At 38.9% G+C, this 19,166-nt stretch overlaps 1 protein-coding gene across 7 annotated transcripts in view; it reads right to left on the bottom strand.

The window, feature by feature from the left end:
• The window catches only part of TTC39B (tetratricopeptide repeat domain 39B), a 157,316-nt gene that overhangs the window by 25,932 nt on the left and 112,218 nt on the right, over positions 1-19,166 (bottom strand). For 6 of the 7 annotated variants that reach the window (XM_089913211.1, XM_089913212.1, XM_089913209.1 and 3 more), the window contains 3 exons: positions 14,226-14,352; positions 11,057-11,165; positions 7,394-7,480 (listed from right to left, as the gene is read on the bottom strand). In XM_089913211.1, the coding sequence (XP_089769337.1) occupies positions 7,394-7,480; positions 11,057-11,165; positions 14,226-14,352 (323 nt within the window). The remainder of the gene's footprint in view (positions 1-7,393; positions 7,481-11,056; positions 11,166-14,225; positions 14,353-19,166) is intronic. The other variant, XM_089913208.1, reaches the window with a different exon arrangement.

Below are 19,166 nucleotides of genomic sequence, written 5' to 3'. Positions count from 1 at the left end.
AACTCTATGCCAATAAAATGGACAATCTGGAAGAAATGGACAAATTCTTAGAAATGCACAACCTGCCAAGACTGAATCAGGAAGAAATAGAAAATATGAACAGACCAATCACAAGCACTGAAATTGAAACTGTGATTAAAAATCTTCCAACAAACAAAAGCCCAGGACCAGATGGCTTCACAGGTGAATTCTATCAAACGTTTAGAGAAGAGCTAACACCTATCCTTCTCAAACTCTTCCAAAATATAGCAGAGGGAGGAACACTCCCAAATTCCTTCTACGAGGCCACCATCACCTTGATACCAAAACCAGACAAGGATGTCACAAAGAAAGAAAACTACAGGCCAATATCACTGATGAACATAGATGCAAAAATCCTCAACAAAATACTAGCAAACAGAATCCAACAGCACATTAAAAGGATCACACACCATGATCAAGTGGGGTTTATTCCAGGAATGCAAGGATTCTTCAATATACGCAAATCTATCAATGTGATAAACCATATTAACAAATTGAAGGAGAAAAACCATATGATCATCTCAATAGATGCAGAGAAAGCTTTCAACAAAATTCAACACCCATTTATGATAAAAACCCTGCAGAAAGTAGGCATAGAGGGAACTTTCCTCAACATAATAAAGGCCATATATGACAAGCCCACAGCAAACATCATCCTCAATGGTGAAAAACTGAAAGCATTTCCACTAAGATCAGGAACAAGACAAGGTTGCCCACTCTCACCACTCTTATTCAACATAGTTTTGGAAGTTTTAGCCACAGCAATCAGAGAAGAAAAGGAAATAAAAGGAATCCAAATCGGAAAAGAAGAAGTAAAGCTGTCACTGTTTGCAGATGACATGATACTATACATAGAGAATCCTAAAGATGCTACCAGAAAACTACTAGAGCTAATCAATGAATTTGGTAAAGTAGCAGGATACAAAGTTAATGCACAGAAATCTCTGGCATTCCTATATACTAATGATGAAAAATCTGAAAGTGAAATCAAGAAAACACTCCCATTTACCACTGCAACAAAAAGAATAAAATATCTAGGAATAAACCTACCTAAGGAGACGAAAGACCTGTATGCAGAAAATTATAAGACACTGATGAAAGAAATTAAAGATGATACAAATAGATGGAGAGATATACCATGTTCTTGGATGGGAAGAATCAACATTGTGAAAATGACTCTACTACCCAAAGCAATCTACAGATTCAATGCAATCCCTATCAAACTACCACTGGCATTTTTCACAGAACTAGAAAAAAAAATTTCGCAATTTGTATGGAAACACAAAAGACCCCGAATAGCCAAAGCAATCTTGAGAACGAAAAAAGGAGCTGGAGGAATCAGGCTCCCTGACTTCAGACTATACTACAAAGCTACAGTAATCAAGACAGTATGGTACTGGCACAAAAACAGAAAGATTGATCAGTGGAACAGGATAGAAAGCCCAGAGATAAACCCACGCACATATGGACACCTTATCTTTGATAAAGGTGGCAGGAATGTACAGTGGAGAAAGGACAGCCTCTTCAATAAATGGTGCTGGGAAAACTGGACAGGTACATGTAAAAGTATGAGATTAGATCACTCCCTAACACCATACACAAAAATAAGCTCAAAATGGATTAAAGACCTAAATGTAAGGCCAGAAACTATCAAACTCTTAGAGGAAAACATAGGCAGAACACTCTATGACATAAATCACAGCAAGATCCTTTCTGACCCACCTCCTAGAGTAATGGAAATAAAAACAAAAATAAACAAATGGGACCTAATGAAACTTCAAAGCTTTTGCACAGCAAAGGACACCATAATCAAGACCAAAAGACAACCCTCAGAATGGGAGAAAATATTTGCAAATGAAGCAACTGACAAAGGATTAATCTCCAAAATTTACAAGCAGCTCATGCAGCTCAATAACAAAAAAACAAACAACCCAATCCAAAAATGGGCAGAAGACCTAAATAGACATTTCTCCAAAGAACATATACAGAATGCCAACAAACACATGAAAGAATGCTCAACATCATTAATCATTAGAGAAATGCAAATCAAAACTACAATGAGATATCATCTCACACCAGTCAGAATGGCCATCATCAAAAAATCTAGAAACAATAAATGCTGGAGAGGGTGTGGAGAAAAGGGAACACTCTTGCACTGCTGGTGGGAATGTAAATTGATACAGCCACTATGGAGAACAGTATGGAGGTTCCTTAAAAAACTACAAATAGAATTACCATATGACCCAGCAATCCCACTACTGGGCATATACCCTGAGAAAACCAAAATTCAAAAAGAGTCATGTACCAAAATGTTCATTGCAGCTCTATTTACAATAGCCCGGAGATGGAAACAACCTAAGTGCCCATCATCGGATGAATGGATAAAGAAGATGTGGCACATATATACAATGGAATATTACTCAGCCTTAAAAAGAAATGAAATTGAGCTATTTGTAATGAGATGGATAGACCTAGAGTCTGTCATACAGAGTGAAGTAAGTCAGAAAGAAAAAGACAAATACCGTATGCTAACACATATATATGGAATTTAAGGGGAAAAAAAAATGTCATGAAGAACCTAGGGGTAAGACAGGAATAAAGACGCAGACCTACTGGAGAACGGACTTGAGGATATGGGGAGGGGGAAGGGTGAGCTTTGACAGGGCGAGAGAGAGTCATGGACATATACACACTAACAAACGTAGTAAGGTAGATAGCTGGGGGAAGCAGCCGCAAGGCACAGGGATATTAGCTCGGTGCTTTGTGACAGCCTGGAGGGGTGGGATAGGGAGAGTGGGAGGGAGGGAGACGCAAGAGGGAAGACATATGGGAACATATGTATATGTATAACTGATTCACTTTGTTATAAAGCAGAAACTAACACACCATTGTAAAGCAATTATACCCCAATAAAGATGTTTAAAAATAAATAAATAAAAAAATAAAAAAATAAAAATAAAAATAAGGAGAATATGTTTAGCATTTGTTATGCCTCACTAAATAAAATACAATGAAAATATTTCAAATGAAAAGAATACTAACTACATTCATACACCATTTTATTAAGGGGTTCACTCTAGCCACTTAAAATTTTTTTGGGGTGCTCATACTCTGAGTTATGTGACCTTAGGTATAATTATAGGAAGTTTGAACTGTAAATAAAGCAAGAGCTTTATTAGTTCTGTGAAAGGTAAAGCGGTGAGGAGGTCGCACGCTGCCTCTTCCTGTGGTTCTGGTCCCTAGCTGTGCTGGCTTCGTGTAGAAGAGGGTAATGCTTCCATATGGAGAAGCAGATGGCCTTCTCCCCATTAAAAATTCAGGAAGGAGCACACCCTCTCCAGATCATTATGTTTACAACTTATCAGTTCTCCCAGGTTATGTGCTTTTGGGGCAGAAATTATGTCATAAAATTAGACAAAATGGTTCTGAGGTGTGCAAGGCTCCTTAAAATCCCCACAAACTTCTAACTGCGTGAGGCTAATGAGGAAGATTTTCTTTCAGGACTTTTTTCCTTTTGAAAATGACTCGTTACCTTCTACAGCCCAAGGCTAACATATATTAACAGAAGGAACCGTATCACGTGTGACATCTATCTGACAAAGGTTGCCATTTCACATCTATCACTTTTGAATTTGGGGGGTGTTTTTTTTTTTTTTTGCAAGTTAAGTGCAGCTAACAAATCACTCCAAGACAGACCGATAATTTATACATTTCACGCTGTGACAACACAGGTGGGAAGGGGCAGTAAACCAAACTAACGAGGCTCTAAGAGTCCCTCATACTGAAATACCCTTGCTTTCAGTATAAACGTCAGAAATCACCATTAACACATGCTGGTGTTTTAATCAGTAAACCGCTTGTCTGTGGGAGGCTAAGGATGCTACTTAACCAACTCAGAGGAGGTCACTTCTAGGTGCTGAAAATAGCTGATATTCACCTCTCACTTCCAAGACCTGACAGGTTATTCACTAAGAAAATCACAAATGTCAATGCCACGTTACCTTCCCTATTAAAATCCATTCCCCCTCTGCCTCAAAAAAATCTATTTATGCTTCTAATCATGGATGCTCATTGAAATATCCATTCAAGAAGTAATATCTTTCCAGGCCTAGAACCAAACCCTTACGGTCCATACTGGATGTTAAGTTTTAGTATCACTTTTGTGCATTCTATTGAGTTCTGTGTCACATTTTATGACAGTTTGTCTTATCTCACCGTTTTGGTGCTCAGTGAAGGACAATTTTGCTGAGGAACACCATGGAAAGTTGAAGTACCATTAAAACACACAACTTTTATTTAGATCATGACTTAGGGATATGGAAAATGGATTCAAAAATACCATGTTCCTCCAAAAACCTTAGAAAGCAAAACCATTATTTCCTCAGACCGCTACCTGTCAGATGATTATTTTCCCTTAAAATGTGAAGGCTTTATCATGACTATCAACCTCATGGGAGACTCATGGGAGAGTTCATGGATGGACATTTCAACACATGGTTTCCATCTTACACCCCAAGAAAATTACACGATAATGCTGCCAAAGCACACTTGCATCACAAAAGATCTGCTGAACTTAAAACAGAGGGTAGGCTTAGGGAAAAGGAAATTTGAAGCCCAAGCTACAAAATATGTACATTGAACATTTCAGAAGCTAGCTGATATGCACCAAAGGAAAAATGTGAAAATGGATTTAGAGGTGAAAAGCCATAAAGTAACACTTTCCCTTTTATGTAACTTTTATTATGCTTGCTACATAAGTTCACCAAGCAAATTAGTTATAACAAATAGTTAAAGTAGAACTACTGAATCAACTTCTGGCTACATGTGGAATTTAGTCAGATTTTGAGTGAAGCACTATTGGAATTAATAGCAAATACTGACTCCAGGCACACTACCAAGTTCTTTTCTGTCTTTAAATAGTATTCCTCCTTTTGTATCTCTGACCAGCCTTTCATAACTGTGGCATCGTCCAAGGAGAACACCAATTATATCCTCTACCATCTTTTACTTTAGAGACACTTAACAAAGGTATGAGAAGCCAAAATACATTCATTTCCTAATAATGTGTATGTGGCGAGGGTGGGTAGGGGGGAAGGAGGTGTTTAGTGGAGGCTGAAGTCACCTCAGCTTTACCACTTCACTCCATTCTCCAGTTGTGGATTTTTTCCCCTCACTCTGAAGGATAAGAGCTTAATTACTAAAAGATCCTAAGGGGGTAGGGGTATAGAATCAGGTAACCATCTTGCGTAAAACCGTGGACCTAGAAGAGATCATCATAAATTTCATGTGCAACATCTAGCAAAAGTGATGTTCAGAAAAGAAACCAGTTTTTTGTTTGTTTGGTTTTTTTTTTTACCCAGCAGGAAGACATACAAAGACAAGTTTGTACAAAGTACAATGTGTCTGTCTGTCTGAGCTCTTCTCCCCCACCAGTCCTGCTTAAGTATCTCTCAAAGTCTATCATCTCAATATGTCATTAAAAGAGAAAGGAATGGATGGAGAGAACAGTCTGATTGTCTAAAACTCTACTGCATTTTACATGTGTAGTCTGATACACATATTACTCCTTTAATTTTTTTCCCCCAGCAATGTAGGGGAAAAATAAATTTAGAGGGAAGGGATGAAGAGCCTGCTTAAATAGAGGAAAACTCAACAGTCCCTCAAGACTTCTTAACAGTGTGGGTGCTCTGTATCCGAGGGTTTCACATCCGCAAATTCAACCAACCAGATTGGAGCTACATTTAGGACCCATGGTTGACTGAATCCACAGATGCGGAAACTGCAGATACAGAGGGTGGACTATGGAACCTGGGCATCCAAGGATTTTGGTATCCACAGTGGGTCCTGGAACCGATTCCACGCAGAAACTGAGGTACGACTGTATACAAAGCCCTTACTCCCTGGTGGTACGTAATAGTCTATACTACAAAGGATAGACTTTCAAACAATAGAATTTATTCTACTGCACCAAAATCCTTATCTTTGTAGTAAAACAGAAGAAGCAAGCTAGGCTGCTTTTCTGGGGGAAAAATACCCTACAAATGTTTTAACTTAATAAAAAGAGGTTTTTCTTTACCTCCCAGTTTTCACATACCCACTTATTTTAAAACATATTCATTTTTCCATCTGATTTGTGAATATGTGGGGTTTAATCACAGATAATTCCCTTAATGACAGGAACAATGCTTTCTCTGCCTGTCACAATGCTATACCTAGTATGGAAAATCTAAGAGTGTTCAAAGGAACAAATTAATGAAGAGTGGCCAAATTGATTTGACAAAAATAAACACTAGTAAATTTGTTCAAAAGCCCAAATACATTTTACTGAAGTACATTTTGTGAAATCTCATTTTTTGAAGTAAACATTTATGGAGTTTCATCTAAATTACATTTCAAAATGATGGGGCTCTATGTTGAGTTTCCACTCAAATCAAAGTAAGTATTCTTCCTTTTTGAAATTATTCCATATTAAAAAGAGTAAAAATAAAATCACCTCACACCCATTAGGATGGCTATTACCAACCAACCAACCAACAAACAAAACAAATTTTTAAAAAAATAGAAAATTACAAGCATTGGCAAGGATGTAGAGAAATTGAAACCCTGTGCATTGTTGGTAGGAATGTACAATGGTGCAGCCACTAGAGAAAACAGGATGACAATTCCTCAAAAAATTAAAAATAGAAATGCCGTATGATCCAGCAATTGCACTTTAGGGCATATATCTAAAGGAACTGGAAGCAGGGTCTCAAAACAATATTTGCATACCCATATTCATAGAAGTATTTATTATTCACAGTTGTCAAAAGTGGAAGCAACCAAATATGCATTGATGGATGAACAGATAAACAGACTGTGGTATAAACATCCAAGGGAATATTATGCAGCCTTGAAAAGGAAGGCAATTCGGACATGTGCTACAACATGGATGTACCTGGTGGACATTAGGATAAGGGAAATAAGGCAGCCACAAAAAGAAAAATACTGTGTGATTCCACTAACACGAAGTCTCTAGAATAGTCAAATTCATAGTAACAAAAAGTAGAATGGTGATTGCCCACAGCTGTGGGGAGGGGGAAATGGGGAGTTATTGTTTAATGGGTATGAAAAAGTTCTCAAAACTGGTTGCACAACCAAGTGAATATACTTAGCACTACTGTACCATACAGTTTAAAAAATGGTTAATATGGTAAATTTTATATTATGTGCATTTTTCTACAATTAAAAATTTTAAAGAATTGTAAAAAATGTAAGGAGGTTTATCATAACTCTATATTAGTAGAAGCTATGCAGAAAATATGTTAGTGATGGAACATCTAGGACACAGACAAAGAAAGTCTGAAATGTCCATATAGTCTGTACTTATACATACGTTGTTTTGGTTCTTTGTTAAATAGTACAAACTTTGAGTTCCTCCTTTGGGTCCCAGTTTCTTGAGCCTTCTCATCCACTTGTTTCCCTGGTGCCCAGAAATCAAAGGGAATTATCAGTCCATGAAGATGAATACCTCAATATTTTGGCTACTCTACCTAACCTCCAGATCAAAATGAGCTGAAGTATTATAACTTTTCTGTAAAAGGGGAAGGAAAAAGAAGGGAAAGGAAACCATCATTCTTTTATTTAAAATGATGCCTTTAATATGGGAACATGACATACTCGCCCTTCATCAACAGATGAGCTTTTCGTACTACTGTTTTTCAAGAGTGGAGTAGAATATTCCACTCACCTGGTATCCCTGTGATCACCTGCTTGTATTTGCAAGAAGGCTAATGGGGAGGTGGGGAGGGTGGTGGTCTGTGGCCTCAGAACAGCATTGCTCTTAGTTCCATTTCATTCTTTATCTATCCAGCCTGAAACCTTGAGCTTGTTAGCAGATAAGCCCACTGATTCAGCTTTCATTCTTTTCTATTTCTTCTCCTTATTGGTGGGAATCTAAAGCTACAATTATTTTAAATATGGAAGGCAGCCTAAATGCCCAACAATTCTGAAAGAGTTGATTAAATTATGATATATTATCTCCATGGAATGCCATGAAGCTTTTGAAATTATTATAAGGGTTACTTAGCAACAGTTAAAACATTTATGATAAACTACCATATGATCCAGCAATCCCACTTCTGCATATTTATCTGAAAAACAAATACTAACTTGAAAAGATATATACACGCTCATGTTCATTGCAGCATTATTACAACAGCCAAGCATGGAAACAACCTAAGTGTCCATCAATGGATGAATGGATAAAGAAAATGTGTTATATATATATAATAGAACATTCGGCCATAAGAAAGAATCAAATTTTGCCATTTGCAACAGGAAGGACCTTGAGGATATTATGCTAAGTGAACAAAAGTCAGACAGAGAAAGACAAACACCATATGATCTCACTTCTATGTGAAATCTAAAAAAAAAAAAGGAAAAAACCTCATAGATACAGGTAACAGATTGGTTGCCAGGGGCGAGGGGTTGAGGGGTGGGTGAAATATATGAAGAGGTCAAAAGGTACAAACTCCCACTTATAAAATAAGTCAAGTCACGGAGATGTAGTATACAGCATGGTGACTGTAGTTAATACTGTATTGCATATTTGAAAGTTGCTGAGAGAGTAGATCTTAAAAGTGCTGAAGACAAGAAAAAAAATTTTGTAACGATGTACGGTGACAGATATTAACTAGACTTACTGTGGTGATCATCTTACAATGTATACAAATATCAAATCATTATGCTATACACCTGAAATTAATATAGTATTATATGTCAATTATATCTCAATGGGAAAAAAAAGTTTACGATATAATAAATGAAAAAAACTAGGCTAGAGTATGTCCAGGTACACTATGATTGTAACTATAAAAATAAAGCTAGGATGGGGCTTCCCTGGTGGCATAGTGGTTAAGAATCCACCACCGTAACTAGAGAAAGCCTGCGCGCAGCAACGAAGACCCAACGCAGCCAAAAACAAAATAAATAAAATAAATAAATTTTTTAAAAATAATAAAAAATAAAGCTAGGATGGTATACACAGAAATTCTAAATTAATTGTGCATAGCAGGAAAAACATGGGTGACTTTTTTCACCTACATGTGTAACAGGGAAGAGCTAAAACGGACTCCCCATTGGATCTGTTCCTTTGACTTTAACCTTTGCTTTTCGTTGCTTTTGTTATTATAATCATACATAATGGCCTGCCTCAGGGAACCCTGCCCACCTGTGACTGGCTGCAAGAAAAAAGAAACTAACACATCCCCAGGCTGGTCATTCCAGGAGTTTTGCAAAACTGGTGGCCCTTTTACTTGACTTCCTCACCACCTCTCCCTCTCTGATTCTATAAAAGAAACTGGTATCCAGACCCCGATAAGATGGTTTTTCAGAGACACTAGTCTGCCATCTTCTCGGTCTGCTGGCTTTCCGAATAAAGTCATATTCCTTGCCTCAGCACCTCGTCTCTGATTCATTGGCCTGTCGTGTGGCGAGCAGAGTGAGCTTGGACTCGGTAACACATCTATCAAATGTAATTACGTGTTTAATTTTTTTAAAGTAATTGTAAAGAGAAATGTCATTAAACATTTCAGCCCCATACTGTGGTTGAAGTAAAAAACGATGTACTGTGTAGCACAGGGAACTCTATTCAGTGCTCTGTGGTAACCTAAATGGGAAGGAAAACCAAAAAAGAGGGGATATATATATATGTATAGCTGATTCATTTTGCTGTAGAGCAGCAGAAACTAACACAACATTGTAAAGCAATTATACTACCAAAAAAATTAAATAAATAAATAATCCAAATGAGGTGCTCATCCCTGGAGTCAGTCAATCATTTCATCACCCACGTGGGGAGTATACTGCATATAGAGCCGGTACTCCTTCGGTGCCCATTTTCTTCCAGCTAAGAAAAATTAGTTACCTGTTAGAATTTTTCCTGGCTATTCTTGAATTTTTATGCCCTTTACAATGTTTATCCTCCTAGCAATTTTTGCTTTACTTCTGTGATTAGAACATTCCAGAGGATAAGACCATTATCTTTGAATAATACCTAAATGATTTGGGGGTTGATAAGGAATACAACAAAAGCTATCACTTATGGTATTGTTTAGCAAAAGTTAAAGCCTCTATTTATGACAGAGAACTAGAAAATGTCAGAGCAAGAAAACCCTGGGTATCATCTGGTCCAACACCACACCCATTTTAAAAGAAATCGGAGGCCCTCCTGGGTATGGGATGAGGTATGCTTCCCAGAGCCTCACAGCTGCAGGATTGGAACTATAAGACCAGACCAGCTGCTTTTCCTCCTACTATGCCAGCTGCTTCCAGTAAATAGAGCTTCCAGTACACTGGAAAGGGACCTCCAGTACAACCAAAGTAATGAGTAAAAAAATCAAATTGTGACAAGATTTCAACTTGAAAACAAACAATTCTCTGTGTCTGTAAAAACACAGTAGTCATTAGAGAGCAAAAATGAGGCACGGAAAGAATCACAACCAACTAAACCAGTATACGTTTCCCTTGAGCTGCTCTAAAACTCAACTCTCTTCTTCATCTTTTTATTTTGTAACAGCCTTAAGATAAAACTCCCATAACATACAATTCACCCCTTTAAAGTATGCAATTCACTGGCTGTGAGTATATTACAGAGGTGTGAACCATCACCAGAATCAATTTTAAAATATTTTCATCACCCCCAAAACAAATGCCATAAACTTTAGCTTTCACACACCCCCAGTTCTCCATCCCTAGGCAACCACTCATCTGCTTTCTGTCTTTACAGACTGATCTATCCTCCATATTTTATGTAAATTATATCTCTCACTCTGTTTTCTTTTGCAGCTGGCTTCTTTCACTGAGCCTAACATCCCCAAGGCTCATCCATGTTGTATCAGGTATCTTTTCTCCATCTTGATTGCAATCACCCAGACACCTCGGCTCAAGCTCTTTTGTCCTCATCATGCACACAGATTAACGCGGGCATATGTGCACAGGGAAAGGATGGGAGAGGGGCAACAGTAAAGATTTCCAGGCTCTTACTTTTCATACTTACTTTCACTCTGTAGATCTGCCTCAGCCTTTTCAACAGTCACCAACAGACTTTCAGAAAGATCTTTTCTTTTGCTCACTAGTGGAAAACCATTCCAAACATACATCATTTCCTAATGAGGAAAAATGAAAAACCATTCGCAATTATGTGAGGTTATTCAATGTTCTTTACAGCAACAAAACTACATATGTGTGTTTTGCCTCAGTTGCTAGTGATCTCAAGACAACATTTAGAGATCATTTTCCTTAGCTTTCCTCATTTGGAATTTAGTGATTAAATTTCCACTTTTCTCACTTTATTTAATGCTTTTTGCCTTTTATACTGCGAAGTATTCTATATATATATATATATAGTATATTGTGTTTTTACTGAAAAATTAATTTACTCGTTCATTTAACAAGTATTTACTAAGCACCTACTGGTATCCAATCCTTTTGGAAGATAATGGATTACAGATACAGAAATAAATATAATATTTTAAAATGATACTATGAACAATTCTATTTAATATAGATTTTTGCTGTTACTCTTAAGTAAAGGGAAACATTTTTCAATATCTGCCAATTGTTTATATAAAATGTCTCCAAGGACATCACTGAAAATGAACATAGGAAATATTTTACCTGGCTCAGGTTCTTTTATACCATTAAAAACATGTGACAGTCCAGTAATGCAATCCAATATGCAGAAAATGCATTCATTTAAAGGCCATACGGCAGAATGACAGCCCCTAAAAATGTAAACTAATGATTTCTCATTGCAAATTATACTTAATAGGCAAACAGATGAGAATTTTTTTTTTTTTGGACCAAAAGCAAATGTGCTCTTGCTTGAAAATATTTTTCTAATCTTCCTGGTAGTGCAGTTCATATTTTGAAAGGTATGAAATAACCAGGGTAATTAGAATCTTCTTGGAAATAAATGAATGTTAAAATATTATAGAGATATTGTTTGAACAGCCTCTTACAGGGAAGCAGTAGAAATGAGGAAAATACATTGGAGTGGCAGCAAAGTCATCTTTACGTTATGGTACTGAAAACTAAGATAACAACACTACCTCCTGTTTTACATCTAGCTTCTTATTGCTAATAGAGTAAGAGTTCAATTCAATAACTAACCGAACATTTATTTTAACTGATGATGATGTTTTTAAATTTTGCTTTTATCGAAGGAATATTTTGTCAGAAGAAGGAACGCTCATACCTGACCTTGCCATTTTATGACATATAGGATTTTGGTAAAATTCCTAGTCACCACAAATTCAAGCCAATTCTACCCCCTTAGCCGTGGAGAAATAAGTGCTCTGAGTTAACCTTCCTTAAGACCCTTAGTAATCAGAGAGAGCTATACATCATCAGCTCAGATATGATTACAGAGCGATCATATCTTTTTTTAATTAAATTTATCTATTTATCTATGCATTTATTTATTTATGGCTGCATTGGGTCTTCGTTGCTGCGGGCAGGCTTTCTCTAGTTGTGGCGAGCGGGGGCTACTCTTCATTGCGGTGCGCGGGCTTCTCAGTGCGGTGGCTTCTCTTGTTGTGGAGCACAGGCTCTAGGTGCACGGGCTTCAGTAGTTGTGGCTCACGGGCTCTAGGCCTGCGGGCTTCAGTAGTTGTGGCGCACGGGCTTAGTTGCTCCACAGCATGTGGGATCTTCCCGGAACAGGGCTCGAACCCGTGTCCCCTGCATTGGCAGGCAGATTCTTAACCACTGCGCCACCAGGGAAGTCCCCAGAGTGGTCATATTTTTATCTCATTCCATCACAGGCACAGAACAACCCAGTCTGAGGGTGGTGTTCTCCGAGACTAAGTTGGGAAAACCTCGGTCAAGGTACTAGGTGCAGGCTAGCTCCCAACTGATGCCTGTGAGGGGCTGCAGTTTTCTTTCTCACAGAATATTTAAAGAGCTTCTATATCAATGATAAAATAATAAAACACCGATGAAAATAGGGAAGTATACGAACAACAATTCACAAAACAAGAAATAAAAATGAACAAGCATGTGAAAAGGTGCTCAACTGCACATTTAAACAGTAAAACACTGTTGGTAAGAATTTAAATTGGTACAGCCTTTCTGGAGGGCAAACTGGCAATGTCAAAGTATTAAATGCATATGGCCTTCAACTCAGAATTCCATTTCTAGACATCTCTCCAAGACAATTTTATGCCCATGTACAAAAAGAGAGATATGAAAGAATATTAATTGTAGCTTGTTTGTACTAGTAAAAACTGGAAACTACATAACTGTTAAAGGGGGATAATTGAATAAACTCTGGAATCAAAAAAAAAAAAATCATGAACCCCCAAAGGAGGACAGCAGGTGTCAGCTTGCACTAAACAGCTTTCCTGTGCTATGTGACTACCTACGCAAAACTAAAGCCCCAAAGAGTCATCATAATTTGATATATTCAGTACTTTAAAAAAAGTCTTCATTAAGACAATTTAAGTTGAAATTATGCTTTTCACAGTCTTGCCTAAATGGCATACCAATCAAGAATGTGAGCTCTAGCGCTGGGCTAGAGCACAGCAGCCACCAGCCACTTATGGCTCTGGAGCAATGAGACTGGTTCAGATTGAGACGCACTCTAAGCATAGGACACACACCAGATTTCAATGGATGAGTACAATATAAAAGAATGAGGAATCTCATTCATAAGTTTTTAGAGATTACATGCTCAAATGACAAAATGTTGCATAAACTGGGTTAAACCAATACTCTTAAAATGAATATCATGTGTCCTTTTATTTTTCAATTTTTTACCTTTTGATTTTTAATGTGGCTACTAGAAAAGGTACAGTTACATATGTGGCTTGCATTATAATTCAACTCAATTTCAATTAAGTCAACTCACCCTGTCTCTGCCTGAATTTCCTTGCTTGTCAAATGAGGCTACAAAGAGAAACTCCCCTCATAGAGTTACTATAAGAATTAAATGATATATTTTATAAATAGCCTTTATCAAAATTCCTAGAACATACCAATCAGTCAAAAAACATCTGCTATACTTTTTATTATTCATTAAAAATTTATTTATAAACGTTCACCTTACAAACACAATGGTTTTTAATTGAGCAAACTTCACAACAAAAGTTAGATGTTCTCCCTGCCACTGTGAATAGACAATTTATTTCTAGGATGCAAACAGTAAATAAAATAAAGGCAGATACCAGGGCAGGCAAGACGAGCTTCACGGGTGCAGGCAACGAGGGAGAGTAACGTCGAGCCTTCCTCACAGCAAACTTCTCAGTAGGGATCGATTTCCCAGCAATTCTCTGCTTCAAGCCATCCACCTGTCTGTGAAAAGCCCCAGCCCCAGCAAAAGGTCGTTAAGAACACATACTTTATTTGCACCTGTCCTTGTCACGCTGTGCTCCCCAGACCGGTAGCATCAGCATCACCTTGAAACCTGTTGGAAATGCAAATTTGCAGGCTCCACCCCAGACCTATTAAATCAGCAGCTCTAGAGCTGGGGCCCAGCAGTCTGGATTTCAATGAGTCCTCCAGAGGATTCTGATGCACGCACAAGTTTGAGAACCACCGATTGACACGTATTTCTTTCTAGTTAACTTAGCAAGTGTCTTAGCCTATCAGAGTCAAGGAAATCTAGATATAAAATTGGCAATTTCCATAAGTAAGCAGGAAAAAGTCCAAAGTATTTACATTGTGGATACTTCTGAGAGAGGCAATAGCGTATACTGGTACATCTCCTATTCCTTTCTGCAAGTATGACACAGATCTGTAAAGTAATGTGGCTCAAAAGATAGCCGTCAATTCACGTATAATTTGAGAAAATGTTTCCAAAGCATAGGTGATTTTGAAAATAATCAACTAAGAACATATACCATGTTTACAACCTTTCTCTCAAAATTCTAAGAAATTCCAACTATAAAATTCACAAGCACATAAAATTGAGAATAGGATGGTTGAGACTACATGTTCCTAGGGCACTTTCTTATACATAACTTTGCAAATGCACCAAACACGTTGCCAAGAAGAAATTTAGGGAAATATCCAGCTATACTGAAAGAAAAAGATGCAATAAGAGGAAAAAACATTCCAGTATGAAGACAAGCTTGTGCTACATTCTTTCTGGGCACAATTTGGGAATATGGATTTTTTAAATTGAGGTGTAATAGACATATGACATTATATTATTTTCAGGTGTACAAAGGGCTATGGCTTTTAAACCAGAATGCCCATCATTACTGTGAATTAACATCAGTGGAAGAGGCAGTGCAAATGTGAGGTGGGAGTTGAGGGAAGGGGTCAGAAGCATGCAGTGGACATGAAACCTTGTTATTTAAGGATCACAGAGTCTGTATGAAGAGAACATTCATTCTGGGGACTCTCCTCTCATTATCCCAACAAATTAGATGCTATCACACATGCAGCAGACCTCAAGCTTTCTCCCGAAAATAAGATTCGTTACATATTTCAAAGCAATTATTTTGATATGGAGAAAATTTACTTTGAAGTACAGGAAGTGTGGATGTAAAAGATCCCAATGTATCTTAATATTCCATTCCATTTGTCGTTTGTGTGAAATGAGGCAATACATTCTACCAGTAAGAGGTGGCATTAATCTACGTGGCTTCCACTAATGTTGATTCTATTAGTATACATGGTCCTATTGCTAAAAAGAGCTTCTCTAAAAGCATGAAAAAGTAGTCCTGGTCATACCTTCAAATTTGTTCTGACAAATTTGTCAGAGGGTTCAGCCAGGCCATTATTTCTCATAATGTGGTCACACACTATAGTATTCCACTTAAAAGTGTTTGTCACTGGGCTTCGCTGGTGGCGCAGTGGTTAAGCATCTGCCTGCCAATGCAGGGGACACGGGTTCAAGCCCTGGTCCAGGAAGATCCCACATGCCGCGGAGCAACTAAGCCCGTGCACCACAACTACTGAGCCTGCGCTCTAGAGCCCGTGAGCCACAACTACTGAGCTCACGTGCCACAACTACTGAAGCCCGTGCGCCTAGTACTCGTGCTCCGCAACAAGAGATGCCACCGCAATGAGAAGCCCGCGCACCGCAACGAAGAGCAGCCCCCGCTCGCCGCAACTAGAGAAAGCCCGTGCGCAGCAACAAAGACCCAACGCAGCCAAAAATAAATAAATATTTTTTAAAAAGTGTTTGTCATCAATTATGTTTGAAGGACGCAGTTGGGCTTCTCCGTTCCTTAACTTCCTCATCTCCAGCGGTCACCTCCTCCTTTCCACCACAGCCACCCACCCCTACAGTCACACCTTAGAGCACTTCATCACCTGTGGCTTTTCGACCTCAAAGCACAAATTCAAGCACACCACCCTTTGAACACCACTCTCCTCATTCTACCTTGGCTGTTCTACTAAGACTTTCAGTCCTCTTGCCTTTCAACTTTCTCCCAGCTCAGCAGTCTCCTTCTTTCCCCATCCCTCCATCCTCTTGCTTAGACGGCCAGGCAGGCAATCTTTACTGCATACTCCCTTGCTAATGCCTAGTCGTTGCACTCATCCGGATGAAGCTCAGTATCCATCCTCCCTGCACCTGCACTGAGAACAAGTTGGTATCACTGTAAATTCATCAACACCAACCTCGAACGAGCCCTGGCACCGCCTGCCGTTCCCCCTCCTGTGTTTCTCTCATCACCTCACTGTCCCACCCTCTACAGCAATGATTTCCAATATTCTTCATCCTCCTCACACCTCCAGCCCACTCCTTTCTCTTTCACTCTCAACAGACAGCCCTGCCTCCTACTTCATAAAGAAAAACAGAAGCTGTGAGGGAGGAAGCCCTCCATCTCACACTACCACCCACGAGCTTGCATGCCTCCGCACCTGTTCTGGACTTCTTCCCTCCCATACAATAGAGGACCTGGTCCTCCCTCTAGATAAAGCCAGTCCTGCCATCAGCGCTTTGGATTCTATCTCCTCTTGCATTCTCAAGAGCCTTGCAAATATCAGTTATCCCATTTCTCGCTTATCCCATTTCTCGCTTATACGTCTAACTTCTCTTTCTCCAAAGGATCCTTCCCAGTGGTTTTTGAGAATGCTCAGATCTCTCCCATTAAGATATTCTTTGATAATACATCTCCCTCCAACTCTCTCTATCTCTTCCACTTCATAGTCAAAGTTATCCAGGGATGTTATTTATGCTCAACTCTCTTCATTTCTTTGTATCTTATTCACTCTTTAGCCAATCCCAGTCTGGTTTCTACCTCTGTTCTATTACCTTACCAACTCCCACTCGGGATACCAATGAGCTCTGTGTCCCTAAAACACATTTTGTCTTATTTTTTTTTTAAGCCTACAGCACTCGGTAGTCCCAGGCGCTCTCTCATCCAGGTACGAACCAGCACCGAGCCTGCTTAGCTTCCAAAATCAGACAAGATCGGGTGCACTCAGGGTGGTACGGCTGGAGACTCTGTCTTATTTTTTAAAGGAATTCTGTGTTCTATGAGACATATTTTGAGCAATCCTGGACGTTCATTTTCCTTTGACCTATATATAAAATGTAGCATCACGTCCTAACCAATATCAGCTTTGTCTTAGTTCTTTTAATGTGCAGTGCTCCTTCCTGCGAGAGCATCCTCTCATATGCTGTTCCTGCAAGAGCATCCTCTCATATGCTGTTCCTGCAACAGCATCCTCTCATATGCTGTTCCTACAAGAGCATCCTCTCATATGCTGTTCCTGCAACAGCATCCTCTCATATGCTGTTCCTGCAACAGCGTCCTCTCATATGCTGTTCCTGCAACAGCATCCTCTCATATGCTGTTCCTACAAGAGCATCCTCTCATATGCTGTTCCTGCAAGAGCATCCTCTCATATGCTGTTCCTGCAAGAGCATCCTCTCATATGCTGTTCCTGCAAGAGCATCCTCTCATATGCTGTTCCTGCAACAGCATCCTCTCATATGCTGTTCCTACAAGAGCATCCTCTCATATGCTGTTCCTGCAACAGCATCCTCTCATATGCTGTTCCTGCAACAGCGTCCTCTCATATGCTGTTCCTGCAAGAGCATCCTCTCATATGCTGTTCCTGCAACAGCGTCCTCTCAAATGCTGTTCCTGCAACAGCATCCTCTCAAATGCTATTCCCTTGGTCTGAAACTGTTATCACTACAACTCCCCGCTGCCCCAGCAGCTCCCGAGCCACCTTCAGACCTCATCTCAACTATCATTCCCTCTGTGCTCTTATCCATACCTCTCCTCCCACCGGGGAATGGAGGGACAGTGGGTAGTGTTGGCGATGCAAGTGTTATAGGTTTCTGCCTTGCTAACTGGTAGTCCCAGTCACTGAGAGAGGAAAGAACACCAGGTTTGCTAGGGAAGACTGGATGTGGTGAGTTTTAAATGCTTTCACATATCTAAGCGAAGGTGGTAAACGGGAGCTAGATATATGGGTCTGGAGCTCAGTCACAAGGTCTGTACTAGGGATTTCAATTAGGCTTGAATCAGATTTCCTAAGGTTGAGGTTCTAAGACTGACCTTTGAAATCAAAAGCATCAACTTTTAATAGATGGAAGTAGGATGAGCTTACAAAGATACCAAGAAGGAATGGTGAGACAAGTAGGAGGAGAAAAATCAGTCATGTGTTATAATTTTTCATTTACTGGGTGATTATTTCACTGATGTCTAGTTCCACTACAAGATTATGAACTACACAAGGACAGGATCCATGCCTGTTTATTCAGCACTTAACACAGTAGTCTTCATACAGTAGGTGCTCAACATAAAGGTTACAGATGAATGGATGGATGGATGGATGGATGGATGGACACTGGTCTAAACAAAGTTAAACAGATTACTTCACAGCAGAGCTTCTCAGAATCTTTGGCACACTAATGAAAACTAAGGGTATATTATATTGTGTTATATTCTTAAGTTCTTCTTATCACAAAATACCTTTGATTTATAACAGTAAACATCTTTAGCTAACAATACCATTTTAGGAAACTGTGTTCAAAATGCAGTAGCAAAGCCCCAATTACAAAACAAAAAAACATGTGTTCTCAAGATTCCCAATTACACTGGCATATCTGCAAAGTCTTGCTAAAAGGATGACATTTTGACCCTTAGTTAAATATATATATATATATTTTTTTTTTTTTTTTTTTTTTTTTTTGC

Source organism: Delphinapterus leucas, chromosome 6 (assembly GCF_059928025.1).
Source record: "Delphinapterus leucas isolate spDelLeu-1000000601 "Yukka" chromosome 6, BTC_Dleu_Yukka2, whole genome shotgun sequence".
NCBI classification, from domain to species: Eukaryota; Metazoa; Chordata; class Mammalia; order Artiodactyla; family Monodontidae; genus Delphinapterus; species Delphinapterus leucas.
This window is presented reverse-complemented; position numbering and strand designations above follow the sequence as displayed.